Source organism: Lucilia sericata, unplaced genomic scaffold (assembly GCF_015586225.1).
Source record: "Lucilia sericata isolate MDLA Ls3-8-SP2 unplaced genomic scaffold, ASM1558622v1 Contig000244F_arrow, whole genome shotgun sequence".
NCBI classification, from domain to species: Eukaryota; Metazoa; Arthropoda; class Insecta; order Diptera; family Calliphoridae; genus Lucilia; species Lucilia sericata.
The window spans coordinates 81,390-99,946 of record NW_023994270.1 but is presented as its reverse complement, the minus strand read 5'-3'; the positions used below and the strand labels follow the sequence as shown (position 1 = coordinate 99,946).

General features: G+C 33.1%; 1 protein-coding gene across 7 annotated transcripts in view; it reads right to left on the bottom strand.

Annotated features, from left to right (window-relative positions):
* Window positions 1-18,557, bottom strand: part of LOC119602612 (putative uncharacterized protein DDB_G0289263) — a 61,038-nt gene that overhangs the window by 36,567 nt on the left and 5,914 nt on the right. For 4 of the 7 annotated variants that reach the window (XM_037954217.1, XM_037954215.1, XM_037954213.1 and 1 more), the window contains one exon: window positions 3,353-6,480. In XM_037954217.1, the coding sequence (XP_037810145.1) occupies window positions 3,353-4,570 (1,218 nt within the window). In that variant the 5' untranslated portion in view covers window positions 4,571-6,480. Of the gene's footprint in view, window positions 1-3,352; window positions 6,481-14,511; window positions 14,670-18,557 lie in introns of those variants that run through there. The other 3 variants (XM_037954218.1, XM_037954214.1, XM_037954216.1) reach the window with 2 other exon arrangements.

The following is an 18,557-nucleotide window of genomic DNA, read 5'->3' as shown; positions in this document are numbered from 1 at the left end:
AATTTCCCTGAAATGACTACTACTACACACACATTTCATTTTGACTGCCTTATGCAACAAACAGTGTTGAAAATTGATTTTATTTTAAAGAATTTAAAAAAATCTGTTAATCATTAATAACCTTTACATTTATAGTTCCAAATTCAGTTATACAATTTATTTTTAGAACCATCCAGATGTTTCTATATAGAAAAACACACACATGTCCTTTTGAAAATAATAGATATTCAGAAAAAACACCCTTAAATTCTTCTAAAATATAACAATTGCAGTAAGCTGATCATTTTCGGTGAATTGATATTTTTTTCAACAGTTCATGATCATTAAGCATGATCATTAAGAGCAAGATTTAAGATTTTATATTTTGTAATTAACACTTAGGGGATGACTGTAAAGTCAAGTTTCCTAATTCCATATTTTACTGCAATAGCTGTATTATGAAGAATGGAACCAGTTCGGTTGGATACTACACATTGTCATTTGCTATATTATAAGAAACAAATGTTCTTCCATTATTAATGGAATTCGATTTCATTCTGTTTAAACCATATATGATACCGAATTCAGCTGTCTATGGGTTAAGTTCAAAGCAGGACACGCTATTTGCACTTTGAGTTTCTTTATAGAAGTCCACGCGCGGTAAAGCCTACTACACTAACAAACTTCTACGCCTTTTTCGATTCCATACTGAAGATTCTTGAGAGTTGTCCGAATAGTGAAATTGTAGTTGCTGCGGATTTCAATGTTTACAACTCCTCTTGGCTTCGACATTCACATAACCAATGTGTTGAGTTATTCGCCGCACTCAGCCACCTAGCACAATTAGTGAATGGATCAACACATATTTCCTGTTGAAAGGCACCAAAAGAATACCCTTGACCTTTTTCTCATTTCACATCCTGACAAGTATGAAGTGGATGTTCTTACACCTCTCGGAAAATCGAACCACTGCACCATCTTCGCCTTTTTGCTCTCTGAACTTCGCAACATTTCACGAAATGTTCAATTTTAATTCACGAAAAGGCTAGCTGGGCTAAGTCCAAAAATTAAGACTACTTAGCACACGCGTGTAAAGAGTACTCCGCAAAGAATCTGCACTGATCCAAAAATAATCCAAATATATGAAAAAAAGATGTTCCATTTAACATTGCGATGTCCTAATTCAGAAATGCATTACATCGCACTAATCCCAAAACTACTCCTTTGCTAAAATTATTTGAGTACATGATCCACAACATGGTTCCATGTAATGCAGGCTATGGACCATGTTGTTTTCAAAAAAAGTAAACATGATCCATGCCTGCATTACATAAGACTACTAAACGGATCATGTACTCCAATAATGTTTACAGGGGCGTAGTTTTGGGATTACCTAAATGTATCATGTACTGCAATAATTTTTGCAGGGATTGGCAATTCAATTGGAAACTTAAATAGTAAGGAATCAGAACCTTTGGTATTCTGGGCTTAGAAATGCAGTACGATGTCCACTGAACTACGACATACATCACTCCATCTGATCTTCTTACTATTTTCATCACCTATATCCAACCGAAATTGGAATATAACTCTCATATATGGACCAGAGCTAGAAGTCTACTTTGGAGTTACTCGACTGCGTATTGGAGAGTATTTATCGGTGATAGTAGGTTATACTACTCTATTGATTCAATAAAGCACCGCCTCAATGTCGGGTGTATTTCACTGTTCTATCGATATTACAATGGAATGTGGTTCTCTGAAATTAGGACACTTGTTCCCGATACCTGTATATTTTTAAATTTTTCATCAATTACACACCCATTTGTAATAGATTGGCCAGTGGACCGCACGAAACATTACAGGGAAAATTCATTCTTTAGGAGCACTATTCGTATGTGTAACAAACTTCCTGTCAAAGTATTCCTTGCCACCTTCGATATAAGAAAATTTAAATCGAATGTCCACAAACACTACCCCCTCTAGTCTTCCTCGCACAATGAAAAATAACTAATAAATTAAATCTACCTTTCCATGCTTTCTATAGAAGTTGTAAACGGTAGGCCAATTCCCTGTTCGAAACACTACTCCCGACTCTACAGTTATTAAATCTCATCAAGATTGGTTTACAATTGCCCGAGGTTTCTTAAAAATCTAAGTAACGGATAATTTTAACATTCCCTGATAATATTAGGTGATCCTTCTTGAGTACATGCTCAATATCGAGGCTAATATGTCCTCGACAATCTTGAGTCTGCAGCTCTAATCGGGCTTTATGTATATATTGATGTAGCCAGACTTTTAGATCTGGGATTTGTAATAATTGATTATTACTTCTCTTCATTGGAAATATCCGGATTTTTATTATATTTCATGATGTCAAGATTGGCTTACGAATATTGGAAGTTTCTTAGTGTACACTTCTCATACTTTGACTTTTTGGCTCTAATCAAAAGAGGTGAATGTTATTGATCATGTATGCTCGATATCAAAGCTGACCCTATTAATGATTGGGCTTTCACGAGAGTGGATAACATTTCTAATAGCTGTGTGATATCAAGGAACTGTTCGATATACATATTTAATGAATTCAGAAGAAGAAGATCATATTGGAGCAAAGAGGTTATTGTTATTAAACCGACTATTGAAAAAGAGATGGCAATTTTATATAAAACCTTCTAAATTCCTGATTAATGCTTCATTATTTATACGTGGACGAAAGCCCACAGTGTTCAGGTGAATTAGATGTTCATATTAAAATGAATATGTGAGTTGAATTAGCTTGAACCTGAGCGATTATCTGGATGATTTTCATACTATGAATCTGTTATTTGAAATTAACGAACTTTTGCTGTTTCATTATTATTACATTATTTAGTAAGAGTCCAATGGCAATCTAAACGATTTGGAATTTTTTTTTTCCAAATCTCTTCAATATTATATAAAACCTGTGTTATCAGTGCGTATAATATTTAAAATTATACGCAAATATTTACGATTGCCAAAAATATATGATGTCAGTAAAGGAGAAGGAAGGACATGGGCATGAATAAACGCTAGGGAATTATAAATAATTTGTAGTCCTATACACATGAATACATTCAAATGAATGTATGTATGTGGATGCGGACGTATGTATACGTATATAAAGGAAATATGAGAATATATTAAAAATAAATATCACATCATGTGGATGGTGAATGGTAGATAGACATTAGCCGCTGCCATCACTCCTATTTAATTCTATGTAAAAGACCTTACGGTATTTTTATTTTTATAATAAATATGACCACATATATACATACGTATGTACATATGTATGTATGTTTGTTATATAGGGAATTTAAAAATGCATATATGCGTTGGTACTTACATGACAGAATTTAATAAAGTTTTCCACAATTATCGATTTATCATTGAGTGTCATTTGACCGGTAAAACGTACACCCAATTGTTTGAGATTCTCTTTCTTTTTGGGCGGCAGTTTGTTCATATGCTGGAAAATGCCTTCCTCCACCTTGTGCGATGGATGAGCTTCAAAGTTATCCTTGATGGTAAATGTAGCCAATGGCTTGGGTGCAGCTGGTGAGGCAGCCGCCGCCGCCGCTGCTGCAGCAGCTGTTGATGCAGCATTAGCTGTTGAAGAATTCTGTGAATTGGCCACACCACTTAACATGGAGAAATCACTGTGATTCTGGGTGTTGCCACCCTCTGATGATGTATTCGAGTTGGAGGCGTTTAGGTGAGAATTGGGATAGTTCATGGACGACAGTTCCATGGAAGATTCATTTGAATTGGAGCTATGCATCGAATTCATATGATGTAAATCGTAGATATTGTGCTTTGAATCGTGATCGTAAATATCCATGGGTGTGGGATGGGAACTATTGCTGGCCGCTGAATTATGATGGTTGCTGTTGACGGAAGACATGAGCGGAGTTTTACGTGCTGCTGCACGTTTGTGTGCGTTATCTAAATCCATAAGACCATTATTTAAGGAAGCATCTGGTTTTGTACCCACCGCTATGGCATGGGAAGATTGTGATTGATTCTGTTGGCCGCTGGCATCATGTGAATTGTCACTGTAGTCATTTGAGTGGCGTAAATATTTCATAAACTCAAAAGAACCATCAAAATGTTGAGAACCTGTTGTTGCAGCAGAGGCCGCCGCTGCAGGATTTTGTTGGTTGCCGGGCAAAGCCCATCTAGTTTGCTGCTGCTGTTGAAGATGTTGCTGTTGCATATGTGGCGGTTGTTGTTGTTGATGATGTCCTTGATAGCTGCCATAATGTTGTACGGATGTTATTACGGGTTGAGTATTTTCAATATTTGAATTGCCTTCATCGCCATTACTGCTGATAATTTCACCATTGGCATTACACAGCACTCCCGCTCCACCATTGAGATGATGTTGCTGTTGTTGATAGTGTTGTTGCTGCTGTTGTGGTACACTAGTTTGTCCATAGACCTGGAAATCTTCGAAGGTTGAGGAGAATCTCAGTTCTCCATTGCTTAAATATTTCGAAAATTCCGAAGGATCATTAAGAGAGTTAAGGAAGAAGGAACTAAAATTTGAGGATATGCAGGACATGTTGATCAATTATGTGTTGGCTAAGGTTGTTGTCCTTGTAATAATGGTTACAGGTGGTGGTTTGTTATTGTTTGATTGTGGCCCACAAATAAAAAAAAAAAACAATCAAACCGCGTGTAGTTTGTTTTGATTTTTTGCTTCTGTTTTGGCTCTTTTTTTGCTTGTGTTCTTATTTGTTTTGCAATTGTTATCCTTGTTGTTGTAATTTTTTTCTCTTCGTTTTTTTTTTTTATTTGTCTTCCTATCCAATGTTTGGATTTGTTTGGTTGAGTCTGTCTGTCTGCTGTGTGTGTGTTTCGGTTTGTCTATATGATGATGATTCCTGACTTGTTGTTGGTTTTGTTGTTATTTTGCCTTTTTTTGTTTTTGTAGCAGCCAAGCTGTCAGCCAGTTGAGTCAGTTTCCTCGTGAACACACAAGCACACTCAGAGTGTTGATGTCTTTTTTCAAAAACATTCACACAAGCAGTTGTTGTTGTTGCTGTTATTCTTACAACTTGTAAACGAGAAGAACCAGCAGCAGAGTAGTTAGTTAGTACTGGATGAAGTAGAGGAGGGAATCAAAAGAGAATTATGGAGTAACACAAACAACAGCAATGAAATCAAATACACAACAATGAGGGGGCAACTTAATGTGTTGCATACAAATGTGTTGTACACACAGCCAGCAAGCAAAAAATGCGTTGAATGTATAAAAAAAGACGAAAGAAGAAGAAGAAGACAACAAAAAAAAATATAAAAACTTCAAGTCAAGTAGGGGATTGAGTATAAATGTTGTTCACAAGAATTAGAGTGGGGGGTCTTCCTTCGGCTGTAACGTTGTAATGTGTTGCTATTTGAGGTTGTAAAGTTATTCCTGGTGTTTATTGCTGTTGTAGTTATTGTTCTTTTTGTTCTTGTTTTGTTTTTATGGTAGCCGTTGTTGTTGTTGCTCAATGATGATAATAATGCTGATGATGATGATGGCTGATGGTAAAAATACTCTCGTTTTTTTCTCTTCTCTGTTGTGTGTTCGTTTACAAACAGTAAAGATGTTGGTGTATATGTTGTTGTTGTTGTTGATGATATTGTTGTTGTTGATGATGACGATGTGACGTAGGTTACGTGTTAATAATACTGTTATGAATACAATGTTTACACTTTGTCAAATTTGTATGTTTTTCACTTGTTTCTTGTTGTTGCTGTTGGTTTTTTTCTCACTTGTTTGTAGTTGTTTTTTTTCGTATTTATCCTTGTTGTTTTTTATTATTTGTTATTGTTTTTCAACACGTTGGTTAGAACAAAACACAGTGGAAGTTAAGGAAGGTGTTTTGTTTATTTATTTTGCATTTTTTTTTTTAACTTCGTTCTGCTTCAATTTTCTTTTTAAGGTCTTTGTGTTTTTGTTGTTATAAGTTATTTTTAAAGCTTTTTTTGAATTATTTTCTAATTGTTAGGATGCAAGTAATTAATGTTCTATATGAATAATAAATATGTTTTTGTTTTATTAATTAGGAATTTTCTTTTTTATATATAAATTAATTTCTTTTACATTTTTGTTGTTATGGCACATAAATTAGTTTTCTTTCAGAAATACTTGAGTATTTTTGTTGTTGTTTTTCTTTTTTTCCTTAATACTTTTATGACAATTATATTTATTCGCTCTCTTTACTATATAATTTAAATAAATTTACTTTTTAATAACTTTAAACTTATTTTTCTTTCAGTGTGTGTGTGTGTAAAATTGCACTTTGTTGTAGCTGTTTCTTTCTTTAATTTAATTTATTTGTTTTTTAAAAAAATTTCACCATAATTTTTTTCTTTTACTTTCTTTTTTTATTTTCAATTTTATTTATTTATAATATGCGTAATTTGTTTTATTATTTGTACGAGTCGTGTTGAGTAGCGTCTATATCCATTAATTTAATAAATCTGTAAAAATGAAAAGAAATTTTATTTTAACTTTTTTTGTATTTATTTAATTAAAATCAATGACAAAACAATAATAATAATAATAAAAATACTTAAATTTAAATTTGTTTAAGGTTATGGAGGTTAAATTAATAATAACAAAAAAATAATAATAATGCCAACGTTTTATTTTTAAACTTTATGGGAATTTTAAACAAAAAAGCCTGTGTTTTCCAGGTTTATCTAATAAAATAACTCAGGTCTAACAAAAGTGTAAATTTCTGTTATTCAAATTTGTATTTTGTAATGTACTTTATCAAATGTTTAGTAAAGTCCGCCCCTTTGATCATCAGCATTATTATAATTATCAAAATTTCCAATTTGAACTTTGATGTCCTAGGCCATTATCAAGCTTGTCCTTTTTATGGAAAATGTTGGTGGTAAAACCCATCAGAAATTCAGTTTCCTGGACGTAATTCCTTAGAATTCCTTCCAATGAATGATGTAACATCTTAAATCCTTCCACATATATGGGGAACAAATTTCATGCAATCCTGGCAATGGCATGCTCTACATTCGTCTGAATCCATACAACAATTTCACAACTATTCGACGAAGTGACAGATTTGTCAGGCCCCAAGTCAACAACCGTCAAACAAAGGAACGCCAAAAATATTGAAGTTGTCTTTAGGCTTATATGTATATAGTCCAGGCCAACACATGTGCATTACTCAACTGAGTCATAGACCAGGCTTTTCTTTAATCTATATTCTGAACAATAGTCGAATCTATGGTTCAGCCTAATCTTTAGTCCAGATTATCTATAGTCCATAACGGCACCTTTATAAGATGTAACTGATTCATGTAGTTTCTTGAGCGTAAACATTCTGTTAGAATTCAGAATTTTTCTAAAAGTCTATTTTATAGTCCATACTAAAGTCTAGTTTATAGTTCAAAATCTATAAAGAAGAATATATAGTCTAGACTCTAGACCAAAGTCTATTCTATAATTCAGATCGGTACCCGTACAACATTCAACTGACTCATAAAAACGAAAGTTAACTGAGGTTTAACAGAATTCAACGAATATTGGATATGGAAACCCAAGCGAGTACTGGACCAGATCTAAATGATCAAAAAGCTGAATTTGAATTATAACAGTGCGAAGACCCCCTTATTTATAACATTTGTTTTGTCGTCTAACACATGTTTTATTTTCTTTCTTCTTCGACCTTAAACTTGACATGGATTCATCGCTTCTCAAATTTTGTTGGTCTGTGTAATCTTTAACGACGTGATACGACTTGTATATGGCAAATTTTATGTCCAGACTTGACTTCTTCCGACAATTTCGAGAGACGCAGACGAAACCGTTTCTTTGTACAATAGGACTTGATGCATTTGAAAAAAAGTCAAAACTCAAACTTTCTTAGACTTGAACTTGGAAAATTTTGATCCTGAACTTTAGCCTTCATTCGATAAGATCCAATTGACGCTCCTTGCAGACTAAACATTAAATCAATTGGAAGAAGACTCACATTTTTACCACTGAGTGGAAGAGGAACTAAAGCTAAATTTCAGCTATTTAAAGCGATCAAGCACACGAGGTCCACAAAGGCGAAGCATTCTCCAAAAAGTAACAGTTTGACGTCTCAGCAAACTCTTTCGTAATTGAATGGATACAATTTTTTAGAAAGAACTTCAACTTTCTTAGACTTGAACTCTGAAAATTTTGTACCAGAACTTGAGCTTTGATTCGATAAATTTTAACTGACACAGACAAAGTTGTTTCTCTGTATACCAGTTAGTTATTTAGTCTTCATTCGATAGGATTCAACTGACACTCCTTGCAGACTAAACATTAAATCAATTAGAAGAAGACGCACATTTTCACCACTAAGTGGAAGAGGAACTAAAGCTAAATTTCCACTATTTAAAGAGATCAAGCACACAAGGTCGACAAAAGCGAAGCGTTCTCCAAAAAGTTACAGTTTGACGTCTCAGCAAACTCTTTCGTAATTGAATGGTTAAAATTTTTTAGAAAGAACTCAAACTTTCTTAGACTTGAACTTGGGAAATTTTGTACCGGGCTTGAGCTTTCATTCGATAAGATCCAACTGACACAGACGAATATGTTTTTTGTATACTAGTTAGTTATTTTGATCAATCTATTGTGCGCTACTTCACCAGTACCTTTAGTGAGAATAAAACCTAACCTACCAAAGACTTAGTAGACTACAGTAAGTATCAAAACATTCGTAAAATTTATAAAATTTTTACCGACAAAAAGAGGTTTGAAAGCTTAACTTTCCAATATTGATTAAAATAAACTTCCTGAGGTTTTGCATGGGGCAATGTTTTCATGAAAAGTTATTAGTTTTAAGTAGATATGAAACGCTAAATGTGACATTTCGAAGTGAAACAATAGTTTCGTTAGAAACCTATTGAACAAGATCCCTTAATTTATAAACAAAACAGTTGGTAACGCTCCAATTCACAAAAAAATTACAACAACAATTCAACTCTATATACCGATTTGAATTCATTTGAAAACGAACAAAATCCCTCTTTGAAAACTTTGGGTGTGGTTAAAATAATTATTTCCCTCTTATATTTTAATTAATTAAATAAAAAAAAAAAACGAAATAAAGCCATTATTTAAAAATTCCTTTTATCTTACGTTGCCAATGCTTTAAATCATAAATTACAATATTAAAATAAAATAAAATGAAAAAAGAAGAATTTATATATAAATCCTCATTATTGTATAGAGTGTCTGAATGTGTGTGTATTAATAATAATATATAGTGAACAAGTATTTAATATATACACACATAGATACCTATATATGTATGAACATTATATTATTAAATTGTATGTTCGAAATGTATCTCTGTGTTCATGTTCCCAATACTCAGATATTTTATCAACATTTCTCTTTTATTTAACGTTTGTGTTAAATTTTAAATTTCCACTATTTTATCTTGATTTATTAATATGAAAAATAACAAAAAAAAAAAATAATAAAAAAACGACAACTACGAAAAACTGAATTTTCTCTAGAAATAAAATTTAACCGAAAAATGCTGGCGGCTGCTCCCTTTTTTTCAACTGCGTCTTTTTTTTACTATTTTTTTTTTTTTTTTTCATTTTTTGTTAATTGATCTGGTTTTTTCGCCACCACTACAATTTCAAAAATAAAGAAATAAAATAAAAATAAATAAAATAAAATGATGAAAAATTTTCACTGCGAGAAAATAAATTTCTTGTTTCTTTTTTCGAGGGTATTTTTTATTACTTTTTATAGATGAATTTCAACAAAAAAAAATAAAGAAATACTTTTTTATTTTAGCAAAAATCTTTAGAGGAGAAGTGCAGAGAAGATGAAGGAAGCAAAAAAAAGTAATTTATTATTCCTTTATTTTCTTCTTGTTGCCGGAATAAGTTTAGTGTTGCCAGAATTGCCAGAAACTATGGATGAAGGGAAATAGTTTAGCATATTGCCATTTTTAATAATTCAGTAAATACAAATAAAGTTCACCAGGTACCATACACTCACAAGAAGTTAAACGTGGTCTAGGTCCACAAAATGGTATCTCCTCTACTAAATTAGACCATAAATGAATTGAATATACAGTATTGTTCGAAACCTAAGCAACTTTTTTTGGCATTGTATACGAAGTGCTATATTTTCTATTTTAATTGATTTATTAAAAATTATATAATTGATCATAATAATATTATGTGTCTACATTATAATAACAACAACAAAAGTATTAACTGAATTAACTCCATAAATAGCTGTTTGAAACTTAACCAACTTTTTGATCTTCTTATGAAAATCTTTGGTCCCTTTGAATTCCAAACACCTTTATGGAATAGATTAGTTACTAGTGTAGTTCGTAATGAATCCCAATCGGATTTTAAGCTATTCGCCCCTGCAATGTTTTCTAAAACGGCGAGTTCCGAAGCAACACTTAAAAACGCCGAACAGCATCTCTAAGGGATTTGAGTCAGGAAATTTTGATGAGCAATCAAAGAGTTAGTCCTGATGTTGAAACACAAACAAAGTTGGATTGTTTTTCCTTTTGGGACGTTTTTCGCCAACAAAATGAATCATATGATTGAGTACACCGAACAAAACAACTTACTTTATTGCGATTTTCAGCATGATAATGAACCAAAACCTTTGGCAAAGTTGATCTAAGAGTAGTTATCGTATAATGGGACCCAAATTCTTTGATTGTCCATCAAAATCTCCTGACTCAAGCCCGTTAGAGATGCTGTTCGGCATTCTGAAGCGCTGGGTCGAAACTCGCAGTTTTAGAAAACATTACAGCTGGCGAATGGCTTAAAATCCGATTGGGATTTATTACGAACTACACTAGTAACTAATCTATTTCATAAAGGTGTTTGGAACTCAAAAGGACCAAAGATTTTCATAAGAAGATCAAAAAGTTGCTTAAGTTTCGAACAGCTATTTATGGAGTTAATTCAGTTATTATTTTCTTGTAACTCACATCGAAATGAAAATAAACTTTTGTTGTTGTTATTATAATGTAGACACATAATATTATTATTATCAATTATATAATTTTGAATAAATCAATTAAAATAAAAAATATAGAACTTTGTATACAATGCCAAAAGCAGTTGCTTAGGTTTCGAACAAAACTGTATGTCTGTAAGCGGAGATGAGAAGGACTATGATGGATCAACATATAAACTTTATCGCCGGTGCGACCTTAATCATCTCCACTTTCATTGATAGGTATGTACTTTCTAGGAGAGTCAATTTAAAAACCGTAGACAATGATGTTTACCTTCTGACTGGAGTTCAGAGCGCTTGAAAGGAGAACCTGTGAAAAACTAAACGGATAACATCACAACAGTGCGAGTACGAGAAGAGAATCCTTAGTAGTTAATTCTTAACATAGCTTTAACCTAACTTTATCTTGGCAAATTTTGATTCGGGACTTGTTTCTCCAAAATTTTCCGACGGTAAACCGATAAAATTTTTACCAGATGAGAAGTAATTGTGTAACGTCAGATGACAACATTCGATAATCAAATGATAACTCTATAATCAGTGAAGAAAATTATCGGGATTATGTTGCCTTCATGAACTTCCCCCATCTTGGTGTTATTGCAATCCCGGGGATAAGAGGTGCTACCAATACTTCTAGTCTGCCTGGACTATAAACTGGTGATGATCAAATGTATCCTTGGCCTTTCCTTGGAATGATTTGCCATTGAATCGAACCAGAGAACCACGGGAACCGGTAGTACACAAGACAGAGTTTCGGACTCTCTTCTTGTCGCGATTATTGGAGAGGTTCCTTCGAAATGCTTGCGGTGGTTGTGTTTTAAACCCAAATTCGCAGGAAGAGAATGTTGGTTAAAAGACTGATGCACGGTAGTCTATAATTGGGGATAAGTTCGGTGCTGTTGCCGAGACAACAGATTCCCCGCAGAGAAGTGACTGTGAGACTAAGCGTTAGAAATGAGTTGGTGTCAAGTGTATACGATTTGGGATAGATGTAGGGGTATGCGAGCATTTCCCAACCAGGGTGAATGTGTCGGATGTTTTTCTCAATGAGTGTCCATAATGATTGAGAAGTGTACTGGTACCAGACTAGTACCTCTAGTCTGTCGAGACTATAAACTGGTGATGATCAAATGTATCCTCGGTCTTTCATTGGAAAGTTTTGACATAGGGTAGAGCTAGTGTACCACATAACCTGGTACCACGCGAACCGGTAGCCCACAGGGCAGTTTCGGAATTTGCATTTTGCCGTGTAGTGGTGAGGTCCCTTCGGGTTGCAAGTGTGGCAGTGGTTTAAACCCAATTCGCTGGAAGTGAATGTTTGTTAAAAGACTGATTCACGGTAAAGTCTATAATTCGGGGTAAGTTGGTGCAGACTGATTCACGGTAAGTCTATAATTCGGGATAAGTTGGTGCAGTTGTTCAAGGTTTACTCTGTACCGATTACATCTCTAGGTGCTGTTGCAGACTCAACAAAAGTCATCCCATCTGCGTGGCTGTAAACGGAAGTTAAGCAACAGAGCAGCAATGGTCCGAGATTATATAGCTCGATTACTTGAGCGAAGTGCTTGTACATGGACCGGCAGAATCATATACAAAAGATACACTAAGAAGCAGAGGTGAGTCGTTAAAAAAAAAGCTCACCATGTGGATGATAAAGACTGGTGGTTAAAGACGGAGAGTATTCATTCGAATTATTTAGAAGCGATTTAAACCTTTAAAGCTACCAACCATGCCTCAATAGATCTAGATAAGCATATAAATAAAGGCAACTTACAAACTTCTGAAGGGTTTTCCGTTAGAATAATCCAGAAACAATCCCTACTTTCAGACTAATATCGAATCTACTTGAATATTAAGATTGGCAATCGGGATATTACACGATATTTGCGATTCGAGATATCTTGAAGTTGAGTCCGGTAAAATTCGAGAGTATTTGAGTATATATTGTCCGGCATATTGTAGGAGTAATCAATGTCTTGGGAAATTGTACTGACAAGAAAATCTACTCTTAAGTCAACAGGAAGAGATCAATTTAATCAGTCTTCTCTTACTGAATCTTCAAACTAGCTTCGGAGCAACATTTAGCAATGTTTTTACTAGAGTTAGGCCCATTATCTCAACCAAAGATATTCTACCGGTATCATTACGATAAAAAATAAACAGACATTAAGAAAATGGGGGTTGTAATGTTATTTAAATTTGATCATATTCTACTTTTTTAAATTATCACAGCACTTGCAATACTATTTGCTCTTTACTAAAACACTGTTATTTACTCATTAACGGTAAAGTACACATGTTTAATTATCACTTCACTCTGATACTCGTCCTGTGATATTCCCAGTGTGAATTGAAATCCTTGTATCTGGCAACACTTTGTTGTTAACAACTACAACTATAACACTACTAATAGTTGTAGTAGTTGTTGTATTAGTGTTGCTGTTATTGTTTTTGTTGTTTTGTATGTCTTCCTTTTGGCTTTTTCCTTAAGTTGGTTGCTGTTTTGTATGGTTTATGTGTGTAAGTAAGTGAGTGAGTGTGTACAATATTAATGTGAATACAAGTGTGTGTGAGTGAGTATGTACTGCTATTCGTTCGTAAAAGGTCTTGTAGAGAAGAAGAAGAAGAAAAAAGTATGTAGTGTTTTGCGTGCCTGACTGACAAACTGAATGCCTGCCTGCCTGGTTGCTTTGCTTAATTTCTTGGCTGACTTTTTTAGTTTTTGCTTGTTGGCTGCTAATATATTTTGTTGTATTTATTGTTGTTGTTTTTATTTTTTATTGTATTTGTAGTTAGTCGTCGCCTTTGTGAGGCCTAATGTCTGGTTTTCTTATTTTTTCTTTTCGTATTATTATTAGTTTGTTGCAATAAAAATTATTTCATTTTATTGTTATTGTTGTATTAAATTATTAATTTATATTTACTAAAAATTACTTGTGAGATTTTTTTTCATGTCTTTTTCACATTAAATTTCTCTTCTATGAATTTTTCTTTAAATTTTCTTTCATTTCATATTTTTCCGTTTAAAAGAAATAACGTTTAATATTTCATACATTTTATTTTATGTGGTTTTTTCTGTTGGTATTTTATATTTTTCTTTTCATAATTGTCATATTCTTTGCTTTGGTCTTATTTTAGTTTTTTTTTTCTTTTTGTATATTTTACTTCTTTAATTTATTGTATTTCTTTAGTTTTGAGGTTTTACAAAATCAAATAAATTACCATAAAATTTCAAGTAGTTTTAGTTTTATGAAATTAAATATTCTCTTTTTTTATTTGTTTGGTTCTCATGAAATCAAGTTTATTTTTTTTAATATTTGCTGGTTTTTTCTTTATAATTTTTTGTAATAAAATATAAATTTGAAATAATTTCAAAAGAATAACAGAACATACGGCATTTTAATTAGTAGAAATTATAAAAAATTAAATAAAAACACTACACAACACACACATGCAATCGATATAAAGAAAGAAAAAAAGATGAAAAAATTAAAAAAACATACAATGTTGTTGCTCTTGCTTCATGTAGTAAAATGAAATAACAACGCGATACACACAATACGCTTTAATACACTCTACACTAAGCCGCAACTAACCGCACACTAACTTGACAGTTGTATTTAATTTTATACTGAAGTGCAGAAAAAACAAAACTGATCTAAAGGAAACTCAGCAGCAGCGGCGAAAGCAGAGCTCTGTACAGAAATCTTTTCCATGGCAGCACAGTTGACTTTGTTAGGATTTTTGTTTTTTCAAATGTGTTTGACGACGACTGTTCTCTTTTCTTTTTGCCCTGGTGCGTGTGTTTATACTTGTGCGTTTTTTTTTTTGTTGTTTTCTTTTGTGAAATTTTCTTTATGGGAGATTTACTTTGCTTTCACAAACAAACACACATGTTTTTATTAATTTTATAGCAAAACAAAAACAACAAAATTTAGGCAGAGAATGAGAGAGAAAAAGTAGTAAAATGAGTATAAATTATTTAAAGAGAAGATGAGACATAAATTGAGAATAATTTTCTTATTAAGTGTGTTAGAGGGTTGCCAAGTTATTAACATTACAAATAATTAAATAAATTTCGTATATTTCACGTACAAATGTCGGTTAGGATCAATTCTAAGCCATGTATACATGTCAGATCTTACATCATTAGAAGATCTGGCAATGTACTGACAATGGAAAATTGTTGGCAGCTGGTAAATTGCCAGACAATTGTCAGACAAAAAATTTATCTGCCAACAAAAATTCTCAGTGTGTACTGATTGTCAGATTGGTGTATGGCAAAAGTTGCTATATCTTATTTTAACTGCATATTTTCCACTAATGCGCCGTGTTGTCAATAGAAAACATTTATCTGACAATGGTTCCATTGTCAGATGCATAAAATTCGCACATCTGACCATACAAATTGTAAGACAATTTTGGCAATGGCGACGTAAGGTGTTTACACGATTGTTAGATGTCTGACAATGTTATTGTTTTGCAATAATATTGTCAAATTGTTGTATGGCCAAAGTTGCCAGATCTTTTTTAGCTGCATATGTTTTTTTTATGCACCGTGTTACCAATAGAAAGCATTTATCTGACAATGATTCCATTGTAACAGGTGATTGTTTTCTGACAATGGTTTCATTGGAACAGCTGATTGTTTTTTGCTAATATGGAGTTTGACAGCATGCTGACACTTTTAAATGTGGACATACTGTCAAACTCCATATATAAAAAATATGACGTTTCCAGCAGTTTCACACTTTCGGTAACAGTTGCCATAATCTAGACGGTACGCGCACCATGTTATGACAGTGACCATGAGTATTATCCAAGCCAATCTATAGTACTTTTTGTACAAATTTGTTTATATCTCTTTTGACAATGATATGAGCCTCCGAATCTTGACATTCTCCGACTTGAGAAAAAAAAATTAACATTTAAGTTTTCATCGGAACAATAACAAAGAACTCCATTAGCTTCTTCAGATTCCATTTACATAATTCAGTAAATTTGGTATACTACTTTGGTGCTTAATTGGAAGAAACAGGTAGCTTAGGACCTCTGCTCCCTTGTCCAAAGGATAATTATTATAGGCATACTGTTTGATAGGACGCATGTCGTATCACATGGGATACCCACGTAACAATTATTACAGCAGTTGCTTGGACGAAGAAGAATCAATGAAACACCTACCAGAGCGCAAACTCAGATATCCTGGTTAAAGCACTCTCTATCATGATCTGGACTATCTCAAGGACGTGTCACAAATGAATCTAATCAACTGTATTAGGAGAACCGGTTTTCCTGAGGACCAGGAATTACAAGACCACCTAAATTAGGAAGAAATCACATTGCGAGCTTCCCACATAATCTAACCAAATCTTCCATGCTGAGGATCAGTTTGGGAGAAATTCTTACATCTGAAATTTTCATCCTTCCGACGTCAAAATCAATTAACAGACCCGAATAATATAAATTGATCCCAATTGTCTAGCCTTAAAAACGCGCGAAATCGACCCACCGTTCATATGTCGTCCTACTAAATTTAAATTCCCATAGAAAGTGTTGGCAACTCTATTGTAATGTGCCAAAAATCAACCAAGTACAAATAATTTAACGAGAATGTTTGTTGTTGTTAGTGGCTGGTTTTGTTTGACTGGTGGTCTGGTGTATTTACCTCGTGTCGTATATGTACGGACTTCGTACCAGGCCAGACCAGACAGACAACGAAACAGACATCAAGTATGTTGTAGCAAGTAAAAAAAAGTAAAACAAAAAAGCTTAGAAACAGACATAAATGCGTTTGCAAAAAAAATAAAAACAGACACACACACAATGAAACCCGAAGCAGTAAAATGAAAACAGAAGAAAAAAAAAACAAAGTCAGGAAAAACGTGCTGTTGCGGTTTAATGTGCAATTCGTTGTTGTTGCTGTTGTACAATTTATATTTTCCACATGTACATGAACATTTTTCTTTTTTAGTTTTCTTTTTTTTTTTTTTGTGTCGCTTGTATTTTTTTGTATTTTCTAAACCCGTTCACCGCTATTTCCTTTTTTATAATGAAACACAAAAAAAATCACAATTTATTACAATTTATTTCATTATTTAGCATTGATGAGTAAGAGTGAGAGGTAGAGAGAGAGAAAGAGAACGGCAAAGTGTTAGTAACAGTTGTTCTCTTTTAATTTCCGTTCAATGTAAAAATAAATGTTCTCTAACATAAATTTAATTTTTTAATATAAAAATTTTTGGGGCTTTTAATTTGAAATTTAAAAAAAAAAAAAAAATGTGGAACTGAAATTAAATAAAATAAAACGAAATGTAAAGAAAAAAATGAAACACGATTTCTCAACATTCATTTGACTTTAATAAAACAATTGCCATTTTGGATTTTAATTCCATTTTAGACGATTTTGTAATTTAATGAAGCATTAATGTGAAATTAATTTTACGAACATTTTTATGTTTTCAAAAAAGAATATGTGATGTTTTTTTTTTTTTTTCTTTAAAGGTATTTATTAGGGTTTGGGGCAGAGTGTTGTAGTTGTTGCCAAATTATTGTGTATTTGTAGAATTTTAAGGGGCTCTTTAAGTAAAAGTAAAATATTTGGGCAACATCATTATCATCTTTCTTCAGCACCATAATTTGGTTATTGTTGTCATAATTATTGTACACAGCGCAGGTAAATGAGCTCTTATTTCTTTAGAGTTGCCAAGCGTTTTCTTTTTAATTAAAATTTATAGTTAAAAGAAGAAAATATAGACTTGCAACATGTAGAAAATCTTTAATATCAAGGTAACAATTATAAAAGCGTAACAAGGTCGTTTTTTTATTAAGTACATGTTGGTACATATGAATATATCATACGTAACTAAAATCTTTTTAATAAATAATCTATAATACATTATATTTTGCTATAAATGGTCCCAAATGACGTCACCAACAAAAAGGTGCCTTTTTGTAGTTAACAGAAGGTATAATTTTACTTGGTTTTGATAAATTATTTTGTTGAAATTATGGCGTGCGGTACGAAGTGGTAGTGTCTCAAAATATCCAATATCCATGGATGTTAATACGCATAAAAATGTTATCCATGAGCATATTGACATAAAGTCCATTGAATGACAATGTACTTTACGTGAGTAGGTACCTGCCTTGACGGCATAATCTCACGGTGGTGTTTTTCATCCTCTGGATGGACTTAAAACGGTCCACCACCCACCCTTTAAATGAATTCAATAAAGAACACACAGGTGGCCATTTTTGTACATGACTGTGCCAGTCCACGTACAAACACTTTGCTGGAGCTATCCTATCTCTTGCCAAATGCAGGCAGCATGGGAACAATACAAATACCGCATCGAGGAGGAGACAATTGCCAGTTGGATCAATAGGTAGAGGTTCCCACAAACTCCAATAACGCAATTGCTGTATCACTAATCTCAGACATCCGAGATGTACTAACAGATATCTCGCTGTTATGAACTATGCCGAAGCACCCACCCTCAAGTGAGTCTAGAGACATGTATATTTTTTAGACCGAAATACACCACCA